Raw genomic sequence first — 25,862 nt, 5'->3', positions numbered from 1 at the left:
ACCGGATGTTTCTCCTTCTTCCTCTCTGCCCATTACGCTCCTCATTATGAATTTACATTTGTACACACTCACATACGTTGGGGTTATTGTGTGCGTTTAAAAAATTCAAATCCATAAGAATTTCAGGACCATTGTTTGTTTTTGCTGGCATCTTATTTCCATTGAAAACCATTGAAATATGTAAAAAAAAACATTTTTAATAATACATTTGTAGATCTGCTGATCTTTGTTTCTATTCTTTGTAAATTTGATATCTTTTAGTTTTTGGTCCAATTAAATTAGAAGACGTCACCTTGGGCACTTGGCATTTTAGAGATTAAGCATATAACAGATATAACCTTAAAGATAAAATAAAAAGTTCAATCATTAATGAAAATTATTGTTAGCTGCAGCCATAGAGTCAAACAGACTAATACTGCTAGTGCGCTAGTACTGAAAAATAGGCTATTAGTCATTCATCTCTGCTTAAAACCACAGTACAAGGGTTATATATTATATTTATGTTATATATTATAATATATTATATACACATATATAGATAAATAAATAAATAAATGATGGAAAGTACAATCATTTCATTTCAGTAATCACAAAGTAGCAGAGAAACACAAGCCCTACAAAGAACAGGCATATTTGAATTTTTGTTGTACTTTTAATGTAAATGAGGTGTCACAGTGCATACAAAATACCGACCTAAGCCCCAAATGTCCTAACTGGCCCCTGGACTTTGCAGAAGTGGCCCCACAGCAAAGCAAGTTGAGTCCCTGCTATAATGGGGATGACCGTATCACACCATGCTCTAGCTTGTCAAGAGCAAAATACTGAAATTGTGAGGGGAACATCCTTAGGATAAATGCTTGATGGGTGTGAGACTGGCCTTCTGCTCACAGTGTGGGCAGGCAGCAGTAGGATCCGCCCCCTTCTCCTCCCTCCCTCGTAGGTACTGGGAACTGGGGGAGAGGGCACAAGCTCAACTAGCCAGTAAAATCACACCGTGCAGCACTCACTGCCTGCGTGTGCAGAGCCGAGTGGGGGGAAGGGACAAGGGCCATGAAATGTCACACTGTAGTGCCAGAAAAACCAGGGCTGCTCTTAGAACTGTGAAATGCACGTCCTTTTAAAGAACCTAAACCACTTTTCACAGACAGTGAGACGCTCCGATCATCTGCAATGTCGTGTCCAAATGCCATTTCTCTTCTGTTTCCATTTTACGCTATACCTCGTCTGTCACACGCAAGAAAAACTCATTTCACATTTAGTATTATTTCATATGCACAAGCAACTGAAATTAATAAAATATGCTATTTTGGAAAGATGATACTGTTAGCGACTCATTCTATAGTAAGTAGAGCTTATTTTTAGAGATGAGATCACACTGTGTTTCCTCTGGGATTTTATTTCTTCCAGCAGCAGTGTGCAGAGGCTCAGGGTAGTGAGATTTGATCTGTAAAGAAAACTACATAAATTTCATACCTTTACCTACAAGTACAAATACATTTTCAGAGAAAATCCTGAATAATAATAATTTAAAAAATAATTTAAAAATAAAATAAAAAATATATACCTTTTCTTAAGAATGTATTATTTATTAATTAGTATCTTTAGACAAACACATTTTAAAAAGGTATTGAGAAACAGTTACATCTTGTGTAAAGCACTATTTACTTTACTTAGTCCATTTGTTTCCTTAAAATAACCATTATTTTGAACATGTATCCATCTAGAGTAGAGTCATTGAGCATAAAATGCACTTTTTACAATGCCCTGCTTCTCACACACTTAATTACTTAGAATTTCACATGAAAGGTGTCCCGTACGACTACTGGCCACTGAGTAGGGGACTTTAAAGTTAGTAATGAGGGAGGGGAGAGCGCTACTCAGTCATAACCCCATCTGGAATCATGCCAGTCCAGGTTAGAATAGGTGGCTGTGCAGTTTGTGTATCTTCAAAACATAAGATTGCATTTAGATGATAACATCTATAAAAAAATATATATTTCAAACCTAGTTAAAATAAGATAAAGAATATGAATTTTCTTTTACAGTCAAAGTGTCGTAAACAAAGTTGAAACTTTGGGGATTCCTTTCCATTACGAGTAAAAGTCACGTTAGTTAAGACTGCAAAGCATCTATAATATAATATGTCTGTGAGGAATCCATTATAGTGTTATAGCAAGAGAGAGCCAAGTAAAGAGAGCAAGATTAGCAAGGTAACTTCAATTATGAAAGGTCGAACAGACAGCACTCGTTCTAAGCCAGTCTGGTATGTCCAGGCTGGATAATCTGTGGACTACCCAATCCCAACATTCCCAGCAATCCCAGGAACACCATCTGTCAGACAAAGCTCCCTTTATGGAATTCACTTTAATCTTTTCCAAACACCCTCCATATCTTGCTCATATATAGTTTTTCCCTTCCCTCTCTGTTCCTTCCATCGCTCTTCTCTCATTTGCTATTTTCCTTCCTCCTCCACCGCTGTCCCGCCCTCTCGTGGCAACCCCTGTTGGCTTGTTGCCACGGCCACAACTCGCACACAGACATGCCTGCCGATGTTTTGAAACTGGGCCAGATACGATGGGGGGGCGGTGGCTGCAAGCTGGCGGTCTGATTGGATGGCCCCAGAGCGAAAACAAACCACAGTCAGCTGGCCTACTTAGCCAGCGAGCATGTGACTGACTGTCGTGCGCTTATTACTTGAGCAGTAAAAAAAAAAATAAAAAAAAAAAAAAAAAAAAAGAGCCGAGGAAGTGAAAGGGTGGGAGAGATGGGTGTAGATAAAAATCCAGGGAAAGAGAAAAAGAAGTTGAACAACAATAACAAAGTGAAGAAGAGAAAGAGAGAGAAACATGAGAGCGGGGGTCAAACAAGGGGTGAAATGGAGACGCTGTGTGAATGAAATGTGGAGCAGCTGAGATGTAAATGTGTGCCTGTATACAGTCACAAACCAGCTATTCTTGGTTACATTACATTGGTTACATTACATTGGTGACATTACAGAGCATAATAAACAACCCACACGCTTAATGACCTTCAGTCCAAGACAAGACTGACCCAAAACAGCACGTTTAACGTGCTACATTTGCAAGACAGATAACAAACATTCATTGTTTTGTCCAACGCTGTGTCCTGTCATCGCCTGTTTGTCGCACACAAACACATGTACATGGCCGGCATTCTAAACCGGATAGCCAAAATAGCATGACCTTTACAGGAAGTGGCCTGGTTAAACAAGTAAGCTGAAACGTCAACATGAGCAAATGCCTGTCACATGTAGCATTACCCGTAATATAAAGAAACCATGTTACAACGTCCAAAAAAAGCCAATTCCTGAAGTAAAAGCCAAAACAATGAAACGATATTTGATTATTATGTTTATACATTATCATTATGAGGTAATCCAGTGTAGATCTTTTAATAAATCTGCTGTTAAATTGCCATAACATTTAAGGCACCAGTGGAACGATGAAATGCGATCCAGGGTGGCCGGTTTGAGCGATATATTCATGAGTTTGAAGGCTAATCGGACAACACAACACAGTGGTTCCTATAACTATGAGGAAGGTAGGCTACAAACGTGTTATCCTCCATCTAGGTGATCAAGAGGTAAACAGCAGACATATGACGTATTGAAGTAATATACTAGGAATGTGCTAGCACATATTTGAGTGGCCAACGCAGCACCTTGCCAGATGACTGTTTTGCACCGATGCTGCAATACTTTGTTTTCACCCAGTGCTGTTGCCTGTCAGAGCATGACCTGTAATGTATTACACAAATCAACTACGCTTCAAGTGTCTGCTAGATCATTTGCGGCCAATAGAAACGGATGGCTGCGCATCGTATACACACTGGCTCCTTTTACTTCTGCATCTGTGCCAACTGATTATCGCACCTAATAACAATAATAATAATCATCTGCTAACAAACAAGCATAGCCTCGGCCTAATATTAACACTTATGGTGGACATAACATGGCTGGAAGCTGTGCAATGTCCCCCAAATAGGGTTGAGAGTTTTAACGTCAAATGTGTTAACGGCGCAATCCTGTTGAGTCAAATAATGGCCAATTAAAACCCCATTTGTGCCCGACCACTGAGGAGGAAGTGGCAGGTTCCAGCTTTTGAATGGGTTTTAAATCCTGTTGTCAAAAAGAATGTGATAAATGCCTCTCTTTCTATACATTAAATTTATATGGCCCAAAGTCCTCAAATGGACATCAAAGCCAGGACACACACACAATCCCCCTTAGTCTACATGAAACACATTCACAACACACAGGAAACAGGGAATGCTCTCTAATTACTGGGCACATGTTGTGCATTAAAACTCTGGAAGTACAACTTCATATAATCTAACTCTGCCACACACACACACACACACACACACACACACACACACACACACACACACACACACACACAGAGAGAGAGAGAGAGAGAGAGATAACTACCTACAGATGGGAGATACTCTTAGAAAGGAAAACGCTGCTGCCACACACTCACACAGATACTTCCAGGAGTGATGAAATGTAATCACTTGCCCCTCAACAGCAACAGCTGCTTAATCATGTTGAGGAGGCTTTCTGCATCCATAATGCCCATTGTCTCTGACAGAGCAGACAGAGAGCGCTGATGAGAAAGGCAGGAGTCGGCAGAGGAAATACCCTGAGTGTGTGAGGGAGAGAGCAGAGAGCGAGAGGAGAGAGAAAGAGAAAGAGAAAGAGAAGAGAGAGAGAGAGGAGAGCGAGAGAAGAGCGAGAGAGAGAGAGAGAGAGAGAGAGAGAGAGAGAGAGAGAGGAGAGCGAGAGCGAGAGAGAGAGGAGAGAGAGAGAGAGAGAAGGGGAAAAGAGAACCCAGGAGGTATAAACTCAAGTTACAGGAATTCCTCTGGCCTTGTATCAGCGTCAGTGTTGGGTTAGGTTTCCTTACAAACATTCTCTGCTTGTGAGCTCCAGAAAAGGAGAGTAAAACTGGTGATCACAAAGCCAACCTGGCATACTTTTCTAGTGATCGTCTTCCCCTACAGAACTAGATAATAGAGCAGTAAAACTTTACAAAGAAAAAGTAGAATTGTGGAAATGTGTGGACAAACTCCAATAAAATTCCTAGACCTCCCACTGCAGCCGAACATCCCATGGTCTTCATTACTTTAACACTAGACAAAAATGGTCCCTGAGGAGATACAAGAGCATTGGTAGGCTGTCGGACTGATTAGTTCAACTTCACCTCATCCTTATGAACACAATGTATTGTATGCGCTCATTGCCCAGCAACCACTTTCTGTCCACTCCCGGTCTGCTTCAGTAACCCCCCCCCCCCAACCCTACTTTATAAGGACTATTTGCTAAGAAGCCACGCACGTGCACAGCCAGGCATGTAGTCATGGTGATAACAATTTCATCTTGAGAACAGAGTGACATTTTGTAGGATTATCATATCATTAGCCGTCTCTCAGATGGAGCTGTGTATGCATTTGTAGGTTGGTGGGCTGACATCACAGCAAGCTGAGGGCACCCTTTTGATGTAATCCAATTTTCCATTTCCATGCGAGACCCTCCCCGACCGCCAGTGCTTCTTCAGATGAGTAACAACTGACATCTATGCTGTTTAAGTAGTCCAACATAATAAGTCATGGAACGCACAACAACCTACATATTCTTATCAGTGGGTAGCGGTCCCACTTGCTGCCTAAAGAGCCTTATCTTCTGACTGATACCCTTCATTTCACAGTCAATCTTTCGGTTGCCATCATTCGCAAATCAATTAGTTTTTACAATTTCTGATGCATTCCCTAATCCTCTTCAATTGAGGAGTGTACAATGAAAATGGGTTACTGATGTATCGGCGTGCAAAGAATTGAGAGAAAACTCAAGCCAAAGCAAATAAATGTGATATTCACTCCACGGCCTCTATAAGGGGAAAAACAAACATAACCTCTCTCTCCATTATGGTTGATGAAGTTAAAATATGAAGAGAGACATTTTGCATGTCCCTCCCTGACAAAGTATCACCATCCCTGTTTTTCCAACTTAAAAAAACTAAATCAGGATCGATGTATGTTCTTCTATAGGGGCCTTCTACTTTACAGTAAGTGCCAATGTCGCCAGTTGAAAAATAAACTAGTTTTATTAGCTGTAGACAATTATTTTCCTAAAACAGTTTTTGCTTATCCAAATCTAGGGTCTAGAGAGAGTCGTATTTTGCAGAGGCAGTAAAGCCCACATGTCCAACAACTTGTAGAGAGTGAACATATCAAATAAATATTATTAGTTAAACTGGGAGCTCCAGAATACGGAGCTGTGAAGCACCTCATCATGTCAGTCTGTGATGCTAATGTTTGCGCTGTATCATTTCGTCAGGCTCGACTTAAAAGACATTTTGATCTTGTAATAGCAGGAAAAGAACAGGTGTTTCTAACGACATCAATTATGGTTCATATATTGAATAGTCATGCACAATAGCAGGGCACTGAAACACCAAAGTGTAATGCAGGCAGATTCATTTTAGAAATTATAGATGTATTCCCTTTACCAAATCATGACCATTGCATCAGACTATGTTTGTGGGCCAACAAAAATCATCTTAAAAGAGGTGAGGAATTGGTCATGTTTTCATTGACCCTTTCCTGAATTTGTTTTATTCTCGTACCCCTTCTCGACCCAAGGGACTGAACACTTCCACAATAACCTAACTAACAAAATATTTCTGTTGTTTGTGCAGAAACCATCGTCACTACCAATCTCCTAGGAGGAGAAATTCCTTGGCAGGCTCACATAACACTGGAGAGGGGACAGGCCCCAGCTCCTGGATGAAACTCTGCTCCCTAACGGAATGAGGGCCCTGACACACCACGGCAACCTCAATGAAGTAGCCCAGACAAAAGTGTGCCTTGTGTTAAGAGATTAATACACAGCAAAGGCTACAGCTGATGGCCAGCTGACTGCAGATAGGCATGTTTTTTCTGGGCTTGCGTGAGAGGACATAACTAGTCAGCAGACTAGTCTATATTCCAAAGACTCAAATCAACATGGAACCAACTGTTTTTGTGATACTGACAATCTGATTTAAAAGGATGACTGACATTAGAGACTAATTGCACTGTAAGAAAACCATTTTGATGAGATCCCTTACGGCATGCAACAAACTTCCTCTTGAAACAAAGGTCTCTGTTGTCCTCTCCAATAAACCAGCTCCTTCTATCCATAAAACCAGATGACAGAAATATCTGGTTGGAGCTTTGCTGGACAATAGCATTCAAAATAGTAACACGGTCTGTTCCTGCTGCCCATACAACAGTTTGAGACAATATGTCAACCACTTTCAATTGTCAGGGAGCAAGCCAACTTTAGGATATGACAAGTTTCTGAATGAACCAGGGCTGGGCTATACTCAATCAGAACTAGTTCATAGGACGTGTTGTTCGTCCACGTCAGCAATGAAAAGTGTTAATAGTTGTTCCTAACTAAGAAATACCAGAAATGTAGTCGTCAATACCAACACCAGGGATTCTGGATGCTAATCAAATACCACGGTAAAAAACAAAACAATAAATCCCGTAATGTAGAAAGAGGGAGATGCAATAACGCTTAAATGCCTGTGCATATTTTCTCTTCTGAATTCATAGTGTTGCACTCTGTTGTTCATGTGAAGTGACAGAAAAAGTAGTGTAACAAAAAGAAAAAAGAAGAAGAGATGAAAGAGAAGTTCAAACCCGACGTTTGAGTGGGCGTGAATGACGGATCGGCGCCTTTGGAAAGTTAGATACATGCTCGGGCACAGGACTATACTGGCTCCTACACAAATAAATGGAAACTTGTACATTAATTGGCATTGGATAAGCAAACTAGGGTTTAATGGTACAAAAAGGATATACTGAGATAAAGAGAATTTCCACTTGACATGTCATCACCAAATATGAAAATCTTAACTGGTCTTAGAAACAGAATGACTGGGTATATGAGGAACCATTATAACATATGATGGATGTGAATCTGCGTGACGGACAATGACTGCTTGCTCAGTGCTCATAGGTAAAGAAAGACTAGCCTTCTCCTGTGTCATTCCCTCCCCCAGGGCTGAAACAAAGTGAGTAAGGCATTACTGGGAAATGAAGCCCTTACTGGAAAACTGGGCTCACCTATTTACTGGCAATGGATGGATGGGGAGGGGCAAGAAGTTATTTGGAAATGTGAACTGGGCGCTTTAAAACTGCAGACAGATTTACTCATTTGGTGCATTTTTATACATTCAGCACATTTTAACGAACACTAAAAAACTCTGAACCCTACTTTACACGCATGCATTGCTTTTCTTATAAAAGTCCTGGACACTTGTAAAAGTTAGGCCTATATTATAGAGCGTTAGGAAGATGTTGACTTTATTTCTTCAAACAATTTTGTTTAAAATGATTTTGCGTTGTTGAGCGAAGAAGAAACTATTTGCTTCTCAAGGGAATCAAAACGCGTCGACAGGTTGTCACCGGGTCGTGCGACAGAGGATACTTTCATAAAGTCGATGTTTCCATGTCGCACCACTGGATGTATTTTGAGTCTTTAATCACAGTGGGACGCGCCAGCATAATTTTCAAGGTTCAGTTAACAATGAATTGCATCACGGCGCGTCTCAAGGTTTTAGCTGTGTGACAGGCAAGAAGATGTACACATGCTACTGTAAATTGAAAGATTAATGTGTAACCCAAGTTTGCTAATGTGAAAAGGTAAACACGGCCTTAACTCTTGCAATAGTACTACACGATTTGATGCGTGTGATCTCAGCGCTCAACATTTGCTAACTTACCTGACCATCTTTTTGATCATTTTAAACAAAATAATTTCTTATTCATGCTCTTGTGGGCAAGACGTGTATTCTCCACCAGTAGGGAGAAACTTCTTGAGCTCCTCAACACAAACCAGAAGTGGTACAAAAATGACATTCCAAGACCCCCTACCAATGCTATTTGTTATTCTTCCTGACCATATGACAAAAACCAAGAAAAGGCTGGTTTCCTGTTTTACATGCCTTTGTAGTTTACTTTACCCAGATCACATGAAAAAAAAAAAAAAGCCCTTTGGGCCCTGGGTTCCAACTTGTCTTTCTCATTATCAGAGAAAACCTAGATCTCCATAATGTGTCCATGGATAGGACTTCTAACAGTCATAGAAACATGTGTGCTACAGGGGCCTCTTTCTGCCCTGAATGGATGGTGTGGTACAGATTAACCAGACTCTGCATGTGTCTATGCTTATAAGTGTGTGCGTGCACGCAGGGTCAGTGTGTGTGTGTGTGTGTGTGTGTGTGTGTGTGTGTGTGTGTGTGTGTATAAATCCAGCTCAGCACACGTGCCTGTTCGTCTCCAGGGAACTAGGTGAAGAGCCACTCAGCTCCCTTTGAACCCAAGGCCATATGGCCCCCAGTATGGTTCTATACTACACACATAATGCGTGTGTTTGTGCAATGAATGAATTACACATTCAACGCCACAGTGCAAGGACAACACAAAATGTGTCAAAAATAGATAAGATATGAAAAGATAATATTTCACATGTATTTCTAATATGAGTTATTCACATGAATGGATACCACGTCTTCTGTCCTACCAGGTGCAGTAGTTGTATTTTTACTCACCTCATTGTCATGGTGTTGGCAGAAGCTCATGTGGTCCTGGAACAGGGACAGCAGGGAAAAGTTGTTCTGCAGAGACTGGGTGAGGGATACCGACACCCCTGGCTTGCCTGGATTGTGATTGACGTTGATCCGGCCCAGGTGGAGGTTCTCTCTCAGGCGCTCGATGAAATGGTCTTTGGTCAGCCGCACCCTCTGGTGTGCCCGCACACAGTTGTCACACAGATACTCCTGGCAGTCAAGGCAGTGGGAGGTGGCTGGGTTCTCCTCGTCGCAGGAGCTGCACTGAGGCTCTCCCAGGTGGTTAGGGTGAAGCAGGCCTCTACGAGGGTGATGGAAGCCAGAGGAACCTCCACCTAAGCCTCCCCGGTGGTGGTGGCCATTCTTGTTCTGAATGTGCTCCTCAGAGCTCACCACCACGTCCAGCAGGTTGCTGAAGAGGAAGTTGGAGGAAGGCAGGGAGTCCACTCCGGCCTCCGAGATGCACACCTTCTGGTCGCAGGTGGGGCAACGCAGCTTCAGTGGGTCCCCGGGACTACGCTGGCCCTCTAGGCACTGCCTGCAGAAGGCATGGAGGCAGGGCAGGACGTGGAGCCTCCTGGTGGTCTGGCTAGAGGAGGACGACGTATGTGAGGAAGATGAAGAGGTAGAAGAGCTGGAAGAAATAGGAGCAGAGGAGCCACACAGCTCCTTGCAGAGTGGGCAGGTCTGCAGGTCCGACTCTGGAAACGAAGCCATCTGCAGGCTCAGTTCACAACATGCGCAGCGATGAATTTGAGGTATTTATTTGGGGTCACATCGACCCGTAGTGTTGAAGAAAAAAAAAAACTTTGAGGTAGAGTCATCGACTTACAGATTTCTCTCTGTATTATACAGCTCTGACCTGATGCAAAATAAGGAGGTAGGCAGTTCTTCAAAGATAGTTTCTGAGGTAACAAAAAGAAAAATACTTAGGCTGTTATGATCACATCAATTCGGTTGTTTAAGGCGTGGGTGAAGCATCTGTGTCACTCTTTCAAACAAGACCAGAAAGCTTACAATGGGCGAGAAAAAGTGTCCGATGGTGCTTCGTGGAGGCTCATAAAATAAACCCGAAACTGGACAGACACTGGTTCGGCGTCGAAGTACTGGGGGCTTCGTCTCTCCTCCCCAACCGACTCGTCAACATGACTACGGGGCTCTGCGCTACAAAACAGCACCAAGACGACTATCAATTTATAATTTTATTTTCTTCTCTGCTCTCCAATTAAGACCCGTGTCGTCGTTGTGTTTTCCCTCTCTAGTCCACGGTCGGGGGGCTTTCAGGCGGCGTCGGGCGCCGCCAACGGTCGGTTGGTAGTCGCAGCGCGAGCCTCGGACCGCGAGACCGTAAATTATTCATCAAAGCAACAATCTCATAGTGTGCCTTGGGTCATCAAAAACAAAACACAGGGAGCCCAAACATCAGACAGGGCGTCTTTCACGAGACTCCAGGGAGTGTATTCACCGGTCCACCTCGTGAAGTGGCCGTTTTTCTGCTCCCCTCGACCGCTTAGTCTGTCGTCCAGGCTCCCTCTCTGGCTCTCTGCGTGCAGGAATGCGCAGGGTTTTTTCCTCTGGCAGCGTGGAAAACGGTGCCCTGCAACCGGGGAAAACTCGATCCCAACGACCGTATGGACCTGAATTGCGTCGCGTACTTCGTTGTCGTTGCCGTTGTTTCCTCTCCGGTGAATTAACATGAACATAAACATAAAGTGTTTCTCTCGTGGGTACGTGTTATTCGGGCTGCAGCTTCTCGAGCCGCTCTTATCCGATTGAGAAAAAATGGACCCACTTCCGCCAAAGGGAGTAGAGAGGGGTGTGCGTCGAACGCTTGTTCCCGTGAGTGAGGGGAGTGTGGTCGTGTGCGCGTGCGTGCGAGCGAGCCATTCCGTGGTTATTAGTGACGAGATGGACACACCCCAGAGGAAAAGCTTTTTTGGGACGATATTTTTAAAGGTAGGCTACTCATGGCTATTACCTTACACAATCTGTATTACCAATAAGATTTAATAATTAGGGTATGCATTAAAGTTGGACAAATCTGTATTTCTATATGTTGAAAACTAATTTATTTTTCCAATGATGAACCAGAATGTTTAATACATTTATTTTACCATTCAGTTATTTATTGGACTTGAATAAAATATTATATATTGTGTAAAAAAACTAATCATAATATCAAAATTGAATGTAAATGTCATTATACATTTGACCATGGTACATATTACATTGAATTCATTGTAAAATTATTAAATATAAATCGAACATTAACATAAATGCAAAATTACTAAAGTTACCCCCAATTTCACTGGATTTTTAGGTGAATTTAATGAATATATGAAGACACTCAAACCTAAAAACACTAAAAAGTAGTACAAGTAATACAACTGTGACAGTGAACTCTTTATTGGTTGTTGTTGTTGTTTGAGTTGTTTTAGAAACATTTAAAATAAAATGAAGAGTTCTTCATTAACAGTTGAGTTTGTTAAATATTTAAATTGAATTGACTATATTGAATAAATTCAAATCAATGCACTGATTTATTTTCACTCAATGTTTTATTGGTATATATATATATTTAATAATTTTTACTACTAGATTTACACATTAATAAGTTTCTGTTTTTCATATCAACTCTATTTTCGTTTAACTGTTAATTAATTCCTTTTTGTTTTCTAATTGAATCTACTCATATCAAAAGGATAACTATGAAGGGTCTCATTTAATTTATATTTATTCAATACCAAAGGTATATTTAATTAATAATATTGCTTGTAATCTGTAGATAGACGAGTAGATATTCGGCATCTTTTCTTACAGTGTGCATCTAAAAATTATTAATTTGGTAAGTACATCCTATAAAACAAATATGATTGTATATACATTTCAGAGTATAAATATGCAACATATAAACATTGATGGAGATGTAAAAATATACAAAGAAATGCAATAAGATTACTTATTTTACAACTAAGCAATAAGAACAAACAGTATTACAAAGAAAACAGTAATGTTAATAGTGTATGCATATTGACTAATTAAGTTATTTATTCATTGTTTTATGTTTACATTTGATTTACTAAACTCTAAATGAGAACAACGCTCATTTTGTCGCCTAATACTAAAAGAAAATGGCCAGTCAGCTGTTGGAAATACATAAAACCGAATGGAAATGTATAATTTCTCTGACGCACTACTACAACATGCAGTATGGTGGAGTAAACAGTGGTTTGTGCAGCACAGAGTAAGCTAAGGTTAGAGTCCTGAGATACCGAGGAGTATTGATCTGCTGTTTTGAAAAAACTGTAAAACTCTGGAAATGATCTCAAAACCTTTTCAGTTGTTATTCAGCAGCAATAGTCCTGCATCCTTCTCCACATTCATCATCCAGCCATCTCACATCTTAGAATCACAGCATTTGATTTGGCTACAACAATAAGCACAATGTCAAACGTAGGAAAATGCTGCCAAATATGGTGAAAATCAAAGGCGAAACAGTGGGGGTGGGGGTAGGGGTGAGGTTGTTATCTAACGGAGATCATATGAGGCACTTAACTATCTTCATTTGACGTGGGTCCCTAATGTTGTTCCATTTATCCCGGGGGGTTATTAACGGTAAGAAAATGTACAGCAACCTCCTAAAGTGATCAAAGTTACGCAAGAGCAGATAAAAGGATGAGTCGTTTGGAAACATGCCAAAGGTTACGTTGAAACATCAAAATGAGAAAACATTCTCCTCCCCCCCCCCCGAGGAATAATCCATAAATCAGAATGTTTCACATGATGATGCTGGCTGCAGAGTCAGTGTGTTAGGCCTACTATTCTCTAAGTGAGGAAGAAGTCGTTCTTTCATATGACTGGAGGGAAGTCGAGGCCAGGGGCGAACATGAGTAAGACAGCACTGCTCTGAGCAACAACAAACAGTCCTGTGTTAGGGTTAACTATCCCGGACATGACACACACATTTGCATTATTCACAGCATTTCATCTGACTGAATGGTGCCGGGGTAACACTTTACTTTAAGTCGCACTATTCATCTTTTATAAGCTCTACGTGTACATTTCATAATTGGTTTTATAAACACACTATACATGCAGCCCATTGTTAAGATGTGTGAAGACATATCGGTCTGCAGCTGCGATGGGCGCCAACATGCTGCAGTGACTGCAGAAGGTAAAAGTAAACAATACAATGTCTGCGTTATCGTCGCCTCTCATTTCTCTCGTCACTTAAGTAAAAGTAGAAATACGCTAAGAGTCCAGCATTCATTATGATTAAGTAAAAGTACAAAAGTATTAGCATCAAATTCACTTAAAGTACAGGAAGTAAAAGTACTCATTCTGAATTTTATAGTATTACAATAATTGATGCATCATTTTAATGTTGCAGTTGGTAAATGAGGAGCTTATTTTAATAACTTTATGTACTGCTTGGAAACTTGTGAATTTCACCAAGGGATCAATAAAGTTTTATTTTAACCTACAATTATTCACAATACATTATTTGCTTATATTTTGTATTGTTAATCTGAATCTGTAAATTAACTTAGTTATCAAATTAATGGAGTAAAAAGTATTGATAGAACATTACTTTTACATCTTTAGCTAATAGTTTAGCAGCCCAGTGCTTCCCCCTGGTGGTCCAGTTGCTCTGTAACACCTTTACATTGTAGTGAACTGTAAATAGATGAACAGAAAGAGTAAAAAGATGTAGGACGCTGCAGCTGAAGTCAGCCACATGTAGTCCTTTTGACATTAATGTGTGACTGTATGTAATGAGGAAATGCATTTGAGTTTTGTTTTGAATGTAGCTTTTACAAACTGATTAAACTGACACCGAGCGGTTCCCTGGGCCCTGAATCCTGTTTCTCTCGTCAGTAACTGTAGATATTATTCTATGGTGCAGAAAAAAAAAAGCGCGTGTAAATGCAGATACCGTCGTTTGTAATAAAGGCTGGAGCTGTGTGAGCTGGACATCTAAGTAAAATGTTTTGTCTTTAAGAGCGCCATCATTAGTCCAACCAACTGGGACTGCAGGAGGACACTTCTAATGACGTGACATTGTGGTCAAAAAGGTCCTTGATCGATATTCCAGTAGTGACGTTGGGAACACCGTCTACACACAAACACGGTGTGATCTTAACTACCTACCGAACAACCTTATGTTTTAGGATTTTTTCTTTCTTTGAGAACAAACACTAGTCAAACCTTTTGGAGCAGAACAATGTTTTTTTTTTATAAAAATGTTATACAAAGAAAATACAAATCACAGCTCTTGAACAAGCAACAATTGAGGATTTGACAATCCGTAAGATAATTCAGCAACACAATACTGTCAAAGACTTAACACCATTATATATACACACCTATATATACACTCAGATGTACATTATAAACTAAATCTATTACTTATAATAACAACCCTACTAAATGATGCTGGACTATGTTCCCCAACAGACTTAGTTTTTCCAAATAGTAAATCACACAAACATAAATCAAAAGACAAATGAGTTGAAAGAATTCCTCAGGAAACTTTAACAAAAAGAATCCTGACATTTTAAAAGAAATTTGAACAAAAGTAAAAGTTATTATCTTTGTACAACAACGTACCGTTTTGGCGTCAGTCTTTGGTTGTGATTTTCTGCTTCTTAGTAAAAAAAGGCTAAATTGAAATATGACCGCCAACAGAAACGTGTTTGTTTTCCTGATTTCATCGGTTGTTTTCCCAGAGTCAACGAAGGTCTCTCGAACATGAGCCGTTTCCAGGGAAAGGAAAGTTGATTACTTCGGCAGACTACGGAGGAATGACCCTTTTGGATCAGTGCGTCCACACCTCGTTGGCCCACAAATGATTGTGGCGGAGCCAGCATCGAGCAGAGGAAACGTCAAGTGTGAAAACTTGTTCCTGTGACGAGTTAACTGCCGTGTAGTGAACAATAAGTTTGGGTTGGGCGATACACGCTGCAGAGAGGATGCGGCTACCGGCGGCGAGGTACTCGCTCTCACAGCTTCGAGTCCTGGAAGAGAAGGAAGCAGGACCGTCATGTACATACAGATCACATAATGCAACCGGCGTTCTCACACACAAACGTTACCTTTTGAGAGTGATGCTGAGACAGGAGGTGGTGGCCTCTGAAAGGTGGAAAATGACCGTTGCGTTGACGGTGATTAACATCTCCAAGGTGAGAGCCAGCTCCACCTCCCCCAGTCGGCAGGGGACGATCAGTGCCATGAAACCAGGAGGCGCAGACACACCTGGGTAGTACCCCATGACCAGAGAGTCTGATGAACACAAACAAAGTCGTTAATTTGTGTTTATGATCCGTATTAGGAATGCACGACAATACGTTGTCAACAAGGCCGATATTTGCCATCAGCCTAACTGCAAATAAGACGACTTTCGCCGTGGTCGATGTTCATCCGTTAAACAAGTAGCATCAGCCAAATTGCTATTTTAAACATTGCCGACGGCCGAGACCTTCAATAACCCAGCGAGTTCTACTTACGTCTGAAGATTTCTCGTGCTCGGAGCCAGAGGCTTTGCTTGCCCAGTTTGTACAGAAGCATCTGCAGCAGCGCGTGGTCAACTGGTAGTTTTTTACAGAGCATGAAGTCCACTGTGTCTGCAGCGAGAGGAAGTATCTGTCTGTCCACGCACACTTGCAGGTAAGAGTTAAACGGAGGACCATATTTGGAGATATCGACAAAGTCTGAGGAAAACAAAACATAAAACATGATTACATGCATATTGAAGGCTTCAGCCAGAAACACACGGAGTTATCGTGTAGCTTTAAAATGATCTACAGTACAACTATGAAACTGTACTTTTAAGTAAGCACGACATATTAAAATAGCCTCTGCACTCTGATGCTTATACTTTCATTAGTAACAATGTTTTATGCTCCTTACTTTAGATCAATTTGCTTTATGGTGCTCTCACCGTTTGGCTCTTTGAGTCCAGGGAGATTACAGAGGACCTCCAGCGTGTCTCTGTGAGAGGTTCTCTCAGCCAGACGCATCAACACACGGGTCCTACTCTCCAGATCGGCAGGCTCACACGGCCACGGCAACGAACTCAGGAACCATTCGTTTTCTGAGTTAACAGACGCAGAAACATCAGAATCCTGATCACTGAGGTTATTATTTGTCTAGAACAGAATATAGCTTTGCTTGAGACTGAAATAAGCACAGATAACATTGTGATGCATGGTTGGGTCAGGTAAACCACTCGTGGAGTTACCTCGGAGTGTGTTGAGCGCTCCCTCCAAGCTACCACTCAGGAGGAGCAGCTCAGTAGCCATGGTGACCAGGTGGCAGCGTGATGCTCCATCCTCGTTCCCAAACAAACCCTTCAGTTTTGAGTAGTTGACTTTTAAAATGGACAGCACCTCCACCACCCTCCGGCCCTGCGCACACACACACACACACACACACACACACACACACACACACACACACACACAGAAACACACACACACACACACACACACACACACACACACACACACAGAAACACAGAGACACAGAGACAGAGAGACAGAGAAACACACACACACACACAGAGAGAGAGAGAGAGAGAGACAGAGACAGACAGACAGACAGACACACACATATACATACAGACAGAGAGAGAGACACACACACACACGGACAGAGAGACAGACAGACAAACACACAAAGAAAAACACACACACATACAGAGAGAAACAGACAGACAAACACACACACACACAGAGAGACAGACACACACACACACACACACAATACATCTTTTAAAAAATGTGATGTTCTGCGATTACAAAATATAATCCCGTCTTTGTTCATCAGCAGTATTTCTGTCACCATCATATTGAAAAGGTTCTACGTGTCCAATCATAACATTAAAGAACGTAAGAGCCGATTTGATCGATTCAAATTTTTGTTTTGGTGAAATATGTTAAATTTAACAACTCAATTTCCATAACAGCTGATAGTAATGTACAACACACAGATTATAGATGGCTACATAAACTCCCCCGAGTCCAGACAGCCCCTGAAACATGAATGTTGTGCTACAGGCACACGCATTATATCCTGTCCTGACTCAAGATGGCAGGCGGCCATGACAGATCAGATGTAAGTAGGAGATAGGTGTGTGAAATCATTTACCTTGGCCCATTGATGCGTTTTGTGATATCTTAACATGAGAGAGACCCCAATTCTGCCTAAGAAACTCCTGATCAGGCTCTGCTCATCTTCACCCTGACACACTAAAAACCAGAAAAATCACACCATCAGGAATCATTATGTAATGTTGCAATAACACAGAAGCATGGTATGGAAGAAAATGCAGTTTTAATTCAAACATTTCTTAAAGTAACAGCTTTTACCCGTCTCTGCGAAGGCAGCAAAGGGCAGAGACAGCTTGTCTTTGCTCTCAGACAGGAGCACTACGGCAATGCGACCGCAGATTCGCTCCACTTGGTTGGGATGTTTGAAGGATTGGCAGATGGACCGGAAAACATCCCCCATCCGCCTCCAGTCTTCTTGCTTGGTACAAAGCTGACAGACAGAAAACATAAAAAAGGCAGACATGAATACAAAACCATTTCATCCTTGGATAAATTGACAAGTAATCTCCAGAAGAGAAGAACTGACCTCTATTTCCACGATGGAATGGGCCAAATGCAGGTACTCTGGAAAGGGTGCGCTGGTGGATAAACTTTGTTAATAAAGATAAAACTAAGTCACTTATACTATTGGGTCAAAAATGCATATAAATAAATCGCACATTTCAGAACTTAGTCATAAATACATATGGATGATAATTAACTTCTTTTTTTAAAGAGTAGAGGTTCCACTTACTTGTCGTTACCAGACACTGAAACAAGTGCGTTTGGATTGACTGTCTGCTGGAACTCAGGAGTGTTTTTCACACAGTCGAAGCAGTCCACACTCAGCACTAGGCCTGCACTGGCCATCTGTCAACATATATGCACAATAAAGTCTTGCACATGAAAATAAAAATACAGATCCTACAGCAAGTTAAGTGAGTAGGATTTATGATACCTTGAATGTGAGCTGCATGAGTTGAGGTACAACACTCATGAGACCCTTTTCTCTCACAATGTTAAAGAGGGCCAACAGGAACTCAGGGCCAGGCTAGCAAGAGGGGAAGAGGGGAATACGTTCAACATATACATTTATGCCCATAGTGTTGATGGATACTTTGAATATAATGATACAAGTGCTTCAAAATAGGCCCTCTAGTGGACTGCATGGCGTACTGCAGCGTGACATTATTGTTGAAAGCTGGATGAAACCCACACTGACCTCGATCTTGTGGGCCAAGCAGACATTGAGGACTGAGAAGACCTCAGACAACATGCCGGCTTTGAGCAGAGTCCAGAGGAGTGACAGAAGCACCATCATGGAGAAATACACTCCCGGTGAGTTGTTCTGGTAGTAGCCTGTAAACACAGCTCCTGCGGACAGAGAGGAGATGGTATAACTTACGTTAAGACACCGATGGAGTGCAGTGCTAGAGAGGTAAGGTATTTCAAGCACTTGCTTTGGAGTAACATAATATACATTGAACACTCACCTGCTTTTTGAAGACACATTGGATTTGTGCTGAATCGTGTCACAGTGTCAATGCACAACTAAAAAGAGGAAGCAATGCAAGTGACTTCTGAAATCAAGCTATAGCATAAAGAATTACTCCACTCTGCAGTCAGTGGCTTTACACATCAGTTCTATAAAAGACTCCAGAATCAATAGTTCATCATGTACAGTACCGATCTGTAAAGTGCTCCATTGTGTTCACGCTTTAACACGATGTTGGCAAGCTAAGAAAATATTATTTGCACTTTCAGCGTACCCTCTCGTCTCCCTCCACGGGCACGTGGTGGAAGCGACACGTCTTGAAGTTGCAGGACAGCGACTCGCTGAAGTACTGCCTGCAGTACTGAGGCTTTACAGGAGGAGAGAAGTCACTAGATTACTCAGATGAAATGTAATTGTGTGGCAGGAGAATATACAACAAGTCATTAACGTCTTTAACAAGCCGAGCGTCTTCGTTGTACATCTCCCGGCACTCGTTTTCTGCCTCCATCTATGCACATTGTTTAAATGAAACCAGATGACTGAAACAAGATTATCAATTGAATTTATACCCAATGCTACATTATTAATTCTAAAGCAGACTTTAATACCTTATTCATTATCAGACATAATGGGCATATATTCATCCTTAGTGCATTAAATTAAATGTGCTGCTCAAACCTTTTCCACAATAATCATTTACTATGCTATTCTTTCTAGAATTTAACACGACAGCAAATGAAGCCCAGGAATTGTTTTTTTCACATTTGCATGAAGCCACAGATCCTAGAGCTAGCATTCGTTTCTATTAACACCATTCTTTCAGTCTTTAAATACGGACTCGCACTTGAAAATGATCACCCAGGGTTAATGGGTCATACCACACCAACTACCAAGTAAGAATTTCCTGTTAAGTCCGTTTAGCACCGATTCATTTTAGTCAGGTTCTTTGGAATAACTAGAAAATAGAATGCACGCTAAAGCCAATAAACATGTTTATAAATGAGGCCTTTTTCTGATGGACGACAATGACTGTTCTATATTTAATGGAACACTTACAGCATTAGACTTCTGGCGCCTGGACTCTGTCACGTTAGCTGGTTTTGTCATTAATGGCCCTGTGAAGAGAGCAGAGGAACAAAAGAACAGTCACACCCAGCGGTTTGAGTTTTTACACTGGACTGAACATTTGCGTCGGTAATTAAATGACAGAAAGTGGAATCATCAGCGCAAACAAAGTTTCCATTTTCTCCTCACCAATTCTTGCGGTCATAAGTGGAGGGATGTGTTTATTATGGGAGTTTACTGTCTGGATGGGCTGGCTCCTAATATAGAACATAAGTGATTATCAAAACAATGAAAGTTTAAGTGGGCCGAAGAAATGTTTCATCATGCGACGTGTGCAAACAGCTACCTCTCCAGGACTCTGTTTACATGATTGTTGTTAGCATCAGGCCGACTCTGTTCAAAAACACAAAACAGATTCAACACAATGGAGATTACTTCTTATTTTAACTAAATCTGTTTGCACTGCTAGCGAGGGGAGACAGTACATTTGAAAAGGGTCCATTAGATATCACCATCAAACTTCCCCAGTTGATTACATTAACAATTATTTGTTGTGTTACAAAATGCTAACTTTAGGTGAAATCTACTGATGCAAATAGACAAAGTGCAGTAAAATAAACACTTAAATGTGTATTATGAAGGTATTCTTTCCACTACTATGAAAGAAAACATGTTTTGGAAGCAAAACTCTGTTTTCTACCATGTCTTTGTTTTGCTTTTCTGTAGCACGCCATGTGTTGCCATGCGTCGTGGAAGGGTTGCTGCTACACTGAGGTCGCCATGACCTGCTGTCCCCCTCTGTAAAATGCACAACAAAAAACAAAAACACAAATCACAGGCTGATCTTCGTCTCAAATATAAAACAAATTGATGCATGAGCCCCTAAGCAAGATTAAGCATCGGAAATATACACAAAATGTGTCTTCTGCTGCTGTAAATGTTTCTAACTTTGTGCATGCTGTGTTGTGTGCACTGGCCATACCTGTGATATCAGGACTGTCGCAGTAATGATCAACTGTGGTCAATCTGAAACACAAAAAACATTCATTTCATTTGTAATGAACACAACTCATCTGTTACTTGTAAGGAGATCAAATATAAGACCGTACCTTTGTTTGATCACCAGTGATGCTGCATCTATCCTGGGCAACAGCATTTTCACCACTCCAATAGGTCTGCTTTTAGGGGCCTTGGTAACCCTGTTTGGACCCAGTTTCAGCAAACTCTCTTGGGGCAGGTTTTCAAACAGCTCCGAGTCATCCTGGATCAAATCAACAAGCAGGATATCCTGTTCATAGGCTGTGAACTCATCCAAAATGCTGTGCCGAGTATCCTCTGCCTCCTTATCACTGCCTACTATTCCAGACAGACTTGATTCCTCTTCTCTAGTAGAACATGGCTGTCCATCACGGAAATCTCCACCGTCAACTTCATCGCTGCTGGGAGACGAGCAGGGTTCTGTCAGAGCACCGGAGGTACGGGTTGCCTTTAGTTTAGGGTCAGACAGAAGTTCAGATTTATTGCTACCCTGTTCCACATCATCTTCACAATCAGTTCCATCCTGGCTTTCCTCTTCATTACCATCATCCACATCTTCATCATTGCTTGAAGAAGTTTCAGAGACTTCATCCAACTCTTCACCACCGTGTTCAAGATAACCCTTGGAGTTTTTATTATTGCCATCAACAATTTGTGGCATGCGACATCCAGGTAACATTTTGTGTGAACTGGTGTCTTCGCTTATTTCGTCCTCCTCCTCCTCCTCTTCATCTGAACAGGCTGGGCTTCGGGGCCGGAGGCTTGTCCGCGAGTGCCCATGTGGTGAAGTGACAGGAGAGCGCATTGGTGAAAGCATAAACTCATTCGAGTACGTTTCTGTGAGGATGTTGTGCAATAATCCCTCTTTTACACCTACATGGTTAAAGGGGTGCGTATTATAATACGGCTCATGATTTAGTGGGCTACTGCCAGCGAGAAGTCCTTCTCCACTCTCTTGGTCGTCTTGAGGGAGGAGGAGGGAGGATTGACATGAATCAAAGGAGTCAGAGTTGTGCGAAGGTGAGGATGAAGTAATTTGGGTTTCTTCGCTGGAGAACAATGCTTTTTCCACAGCTTTGACCATACATTTGGTTGAAGAGGACGTTAGTGACGCACTTACAGAATGAGTATCAGCCGACTTGACACCTTTGACTTTCTTCAGTAGGAACGGTGAAGGTGGGAGAGAGGATGGTGTGGCGGAGAGGCTGCTTGAACCCCCATGTTTGAATGGAGATGACATGGAAGAATAAGCAGTGGCAGTTTCACAGTCAGTCAGGGCATGTGCTGAGGGGGAAGGGGGAGATAGGGAGCTGTCAGGTTCATGTCTATTAACTGGTGAAGATGCGTCTGAGACTGCCTCAGTGCCAGACTCTCTTCCCCTCTGACTCGGGTTGGAAAGGGTATCCGTATCAGAAGTGCAACTGGCTTCTTGAGGTGCAAACTCAATAGAGTATGAGGACATAGTACCATGTCTTTTTCCATTTATCTCTGCTAAAATTATTTCTCCATTCTCATCATTTTGATGAGGAAACTGGTGGGCTGAGCCTGAGGAGGCATCTTTAGGTGCATCTGGGACCACGTTATTGGTCTGGTTGCTGGATGAAACGAGTTGGTTCTGATCTAATGGAGAGTTGCTGTTATCTCGAGCTGATGGATCAATAGGCTCTGCTGGACTGCCTGTGTTACGTGCTGTAGGGGTCCGGTCAGAGTTAGAGAAGGGCCAGGACATGTACGTGCGTGCACAAGAAAGTTGTATTTTTCTGAAATAGGCTCTCACTCTCTGGCAGGTGAATGAATCTAGTTCATCCGTGTCAACATTGTTTGTCTGACAGAACAGTTCTGGTGACATTTGTGTTGCATCAGTTTTGGTGGGATCGTCTATCTCACCACAAGGTTTCTTGTGGGCACAGTTTTCTTTCACAGCTGCGCCAAAAGAGCTGCTGCCCGAAACCGCACGCTCTAAACATGGCTGACTGTCACAAGACATCTCTTTGTCTCTTGATTCCATTTTTGCTGGTTCTTTGCCACCGATTCTTTCTAAATCTGGAGCGGATGGCAACATCCCATCTTTAACACTATCCCCAAGCTTTATTCTTTTGTCTCTGTGGATCTCAGCTCCTATTAGGCAAGTTCCTCGGCCAAGATCATCCTCAACATCTCTGTCCCATATGACAGTCCTGCACTCGCCCTTTCTTGTACAGTCATCTAATGAGGAAGAAGCAGAACAGGGAGCAGAGCCTTCACTTGTCCGACTCTTAAGGAAACTACATGTGGCACTACTGGATATGGTCTGTGCATCTGTGCGTTCGTTCAGGCGTCTTTGTTGTTCAGTCAGACTCTGAGCCCGATGGATGCTTTTCTTGGATTTCACTTTTGGACAAAACTCTTTTTTTTGTCTTATCTTGCGTTCGTGCTTGTTATGCTCTAAACAACCAGGGCCAAGTGGAAATTCAGCTCTCATGTCTTGTTTGAAGCAACGTACAACCTTGGTTTTGAGGACATTCGGTAGCACATAGCCACAATCAGGACTAAAAGCCTCACACCTTTGAGCGATGTTGCAAAGCGTCACCATTGGGTACTGGTCGATCAATATAATAATCTTCTTAGAGGTGATTGCGTTTTCTTTCTTGATCTTAACCTCAACCGTTGGCTGCTCTGGCCCACAGCTACTGCTTTTTTGTTCTGAACCAGCAAGTCCACTGGGGCATGGGTGTGTATTTCTATCAATGTCTGTGGAAACAAAAACTTGTCAAATAGTGCAATATATCTGAAATTATTAAAAACACGAAGAGAACCCACTCTATCACCATTTTTTTGTATTTCCACCAATGTCAGTCCCATTTGGGACTTTCACCCACTGCGGGGGAGACAGCAGATAAACCAAAAAGCTTAAGGGTGTCTGTGGACTGCTTTAGTATCTTATTTAATTCAGAATTTAAAAAAGACCTGAAGCTGGTACTTGCCATTTTAATTTGCAATTAATATAAAAGGATCCCCTAAACGTTATCTGACAGAAAACACTTTAAGTAGTTAAGTTTGGAAGGATGGTATTTGTGTTAGCCGCGCCGTTAGCTTAGCATCTATTAGCAAGAAACACGCAATTAGCCGTTAGCTAAACACTTTTAACGACATTAAAAAAAAAACATCAGCTGGAGTCCAGTGACTTCACACGCTTACTGCTGGTCAACACACTAACCGAAGGTAAAGTGCACCTTACTTGATAGTCCCGTGGGTATCGACCGTTGTCTCGTGTGTACTTGTCCGGTCAGGGCTTCACATCCGGCGGACTTGGCCTTCACTTTCCCCTCTCGGCCTCGGTCCCTGCCGCGAGTTTTATTCCCTTCTCTGGATTTACATTTACCAAATTGGCAAACATTTGACTCTAGGTCATCTGCAGTCTGGCTCTTTGTAGCCGAGGGTCCCTCGCTACTTAACTCCATTTGACAAGAGATGTTGGACATGGTGCCCTTCGGTCTCCCCCGACGGTGCACTTCTGTCCGTGTGATCTCCGCACCGTCTGAAGCAGAACACAAGTAAACTTCAGTCTGAGGTTGCAGAGCACTTGGAGGCTATGCAACCCGCACTTTCCCCTGCTCCTGGTGTTTGGTTATGCCCTGTAGATACTTGCCTCTAGTGTGCGACCCCTCTTCTTTAACCTCCACACCATCATCTCGTTTGCATGTCTGAGAATCATTTTTCCTAATTACATTCCGCGTATCTACCGAGACTGTCGTCCGGCTCTCCTTCGGCGATGTTACCGGTCGTATCGGTCACATTTTCTGGGCCTATTTGGTCTGTTAAAGACGTTTGGACGGGTACATCTTTCACAGACACTAGTCCAGAAACTAGTTTGTTTTCCTCTAGTTTCTTCGAGGCAGCTGTAACATTATTCAGCGATTTCGGAAGTAGTCGCCCCCGCGGCACAAGCGCGACTCGGTTAAGTTTTACCCTGCTAGAAGACAGTAACATGCTAACAATTAAAACAATGACTATCAAAAGCTAGAAAATAATAATATCTGAACGTGGTTAGTATGAAAAAAAAGTGCTTCCGCGTAAAGTGCTACTATTAAACCTGTGTGACCAAAGCTTTCATCTTTCCCCGCTGCTCACGTGCGTCACCTTCAAGTCGGCATGGGAACTAAGGCGTGCTGGCCACTCTGCGCATGCGCAACGTGTTGATTAAGCAATTGACTTTTTCCCCTTATAATAAAATGTGACTATTTCTTTCTTAGCCAACAATATACAATACTTTCACGGTGTGTTAATAGTGTTTGTGGTATGTTCTTATGAAATATAATAGATGTGTATTGTAATATACTGTAGGAAAGCCATTCTCATTTTATTGTCTCGTCTATTTAATCCGTTGTTTGGCTGTTTGTCTATTGACAAAGTTAAAGAAATTAAGAAAACGAGAAATTAAATAAATAAAACAAGACATAATCCAATTAACTATAGAAGCGGGAGAGTGGAAAATACAACCATAAAGTGACAAATAAAATAAAACATGCTTTAATTTCTGTCATTTATAATGAT

General features: G+C 41.8%; 2 protein-coding genes across 3 annotated transcripts in view; both read right to left on the bottom strand.

Annotated features, from left to right (window-relative positions):
- trim71 (tripartite motif containing 71, E3 ubiquitin protein ligase) overlaps window positions 1-11,432 on the bottom strand; it is a 31,900-nt gene extending 20,468 nt beyond the window's left edge. Inside the window, exon 1 of the mRNA XM_029443092.1 lies at window positions 9,624-11,432. Coding sequence (XP_029298952.1) covers window positions 9,624-10,358 — 735 coding nt within the window. The 5' untranslated portion in view covers window positions 10,359-11,432. The remainder of the gene's footprint in view (window positions 1-9,623) is intronic.
- Window positions 11,433-14,856: 3,424 nt separating this feature from the next.
- topaz1 (testis and ovary specific TOPAZ 1) lies at window positions 14,857-25,474 on the bottom strand. 2 transcript variants are annotated; one of them, XM_029442495.1, is made up of 21 exons: window positions 24,958-25,474; window positions 24,547-24,846; window positions 21,401-24,059; window positions 21,274-21,317; window positions 20,992-21,089; window positions 20,638-20,684; window positions 20,481-20,548; window positions 20,283-20,341; window positions 19,501-19,593; window positions 19,225-19,282; window positions 18,954-19,105; window positions 18,690-18,782; window positions 18,486-18,601; window positions 18,279-18,342; window positions 18,011-18,182; window positions 17,790-17,890; window positions 16,882-17,047; window positions 16,582-16,734; window positions 16,148-16,351; window positions 15,737-15,923; window positions 14,857-15,658 (listed from the first exon to the last, which is right to left on the bottom strand). In XM_029442495.1, exons 2-21 carry the CDS (start codon window positions 24,788-24,790, stop codon window positions 15,460-15,462), a joined length of 4,977 nt encoding a protein of 1,658 aa, XP_029298355.1. In that variant the 5' UTR covers window positions 24,791-24,846; window positions 24,958-25,474; the 3' UTR covers window positions 14,857-15,459. The 2 variants fall into 2 exon arrangements, with proteins under 2 accessions (XP_029298355.1, XP_029298356.1); XM_029442496.1 differs by having other exon boundaries at window positions 18,279-18,330.
- Window positions 25,475-25,862: the final 388 nt, after the last annotated feature.

Source organism: Cottoperca gobio, chromosome 11 (assembly GCF_900634415.1).
Source record: "Cottoperca gobio chromosome 11, fCotGob3.1, whole genome shotgun sequence".
Taxonomy (NCBI): Eukaryota; Metazoa; Chordata; class Actinopteri; order Perciformes; family Bovichtidae; genus Cottoperca; species Cottoperca gobio.
This window is presented reverse-complemented; position numbering and strand designations above follow the sequence as displayed.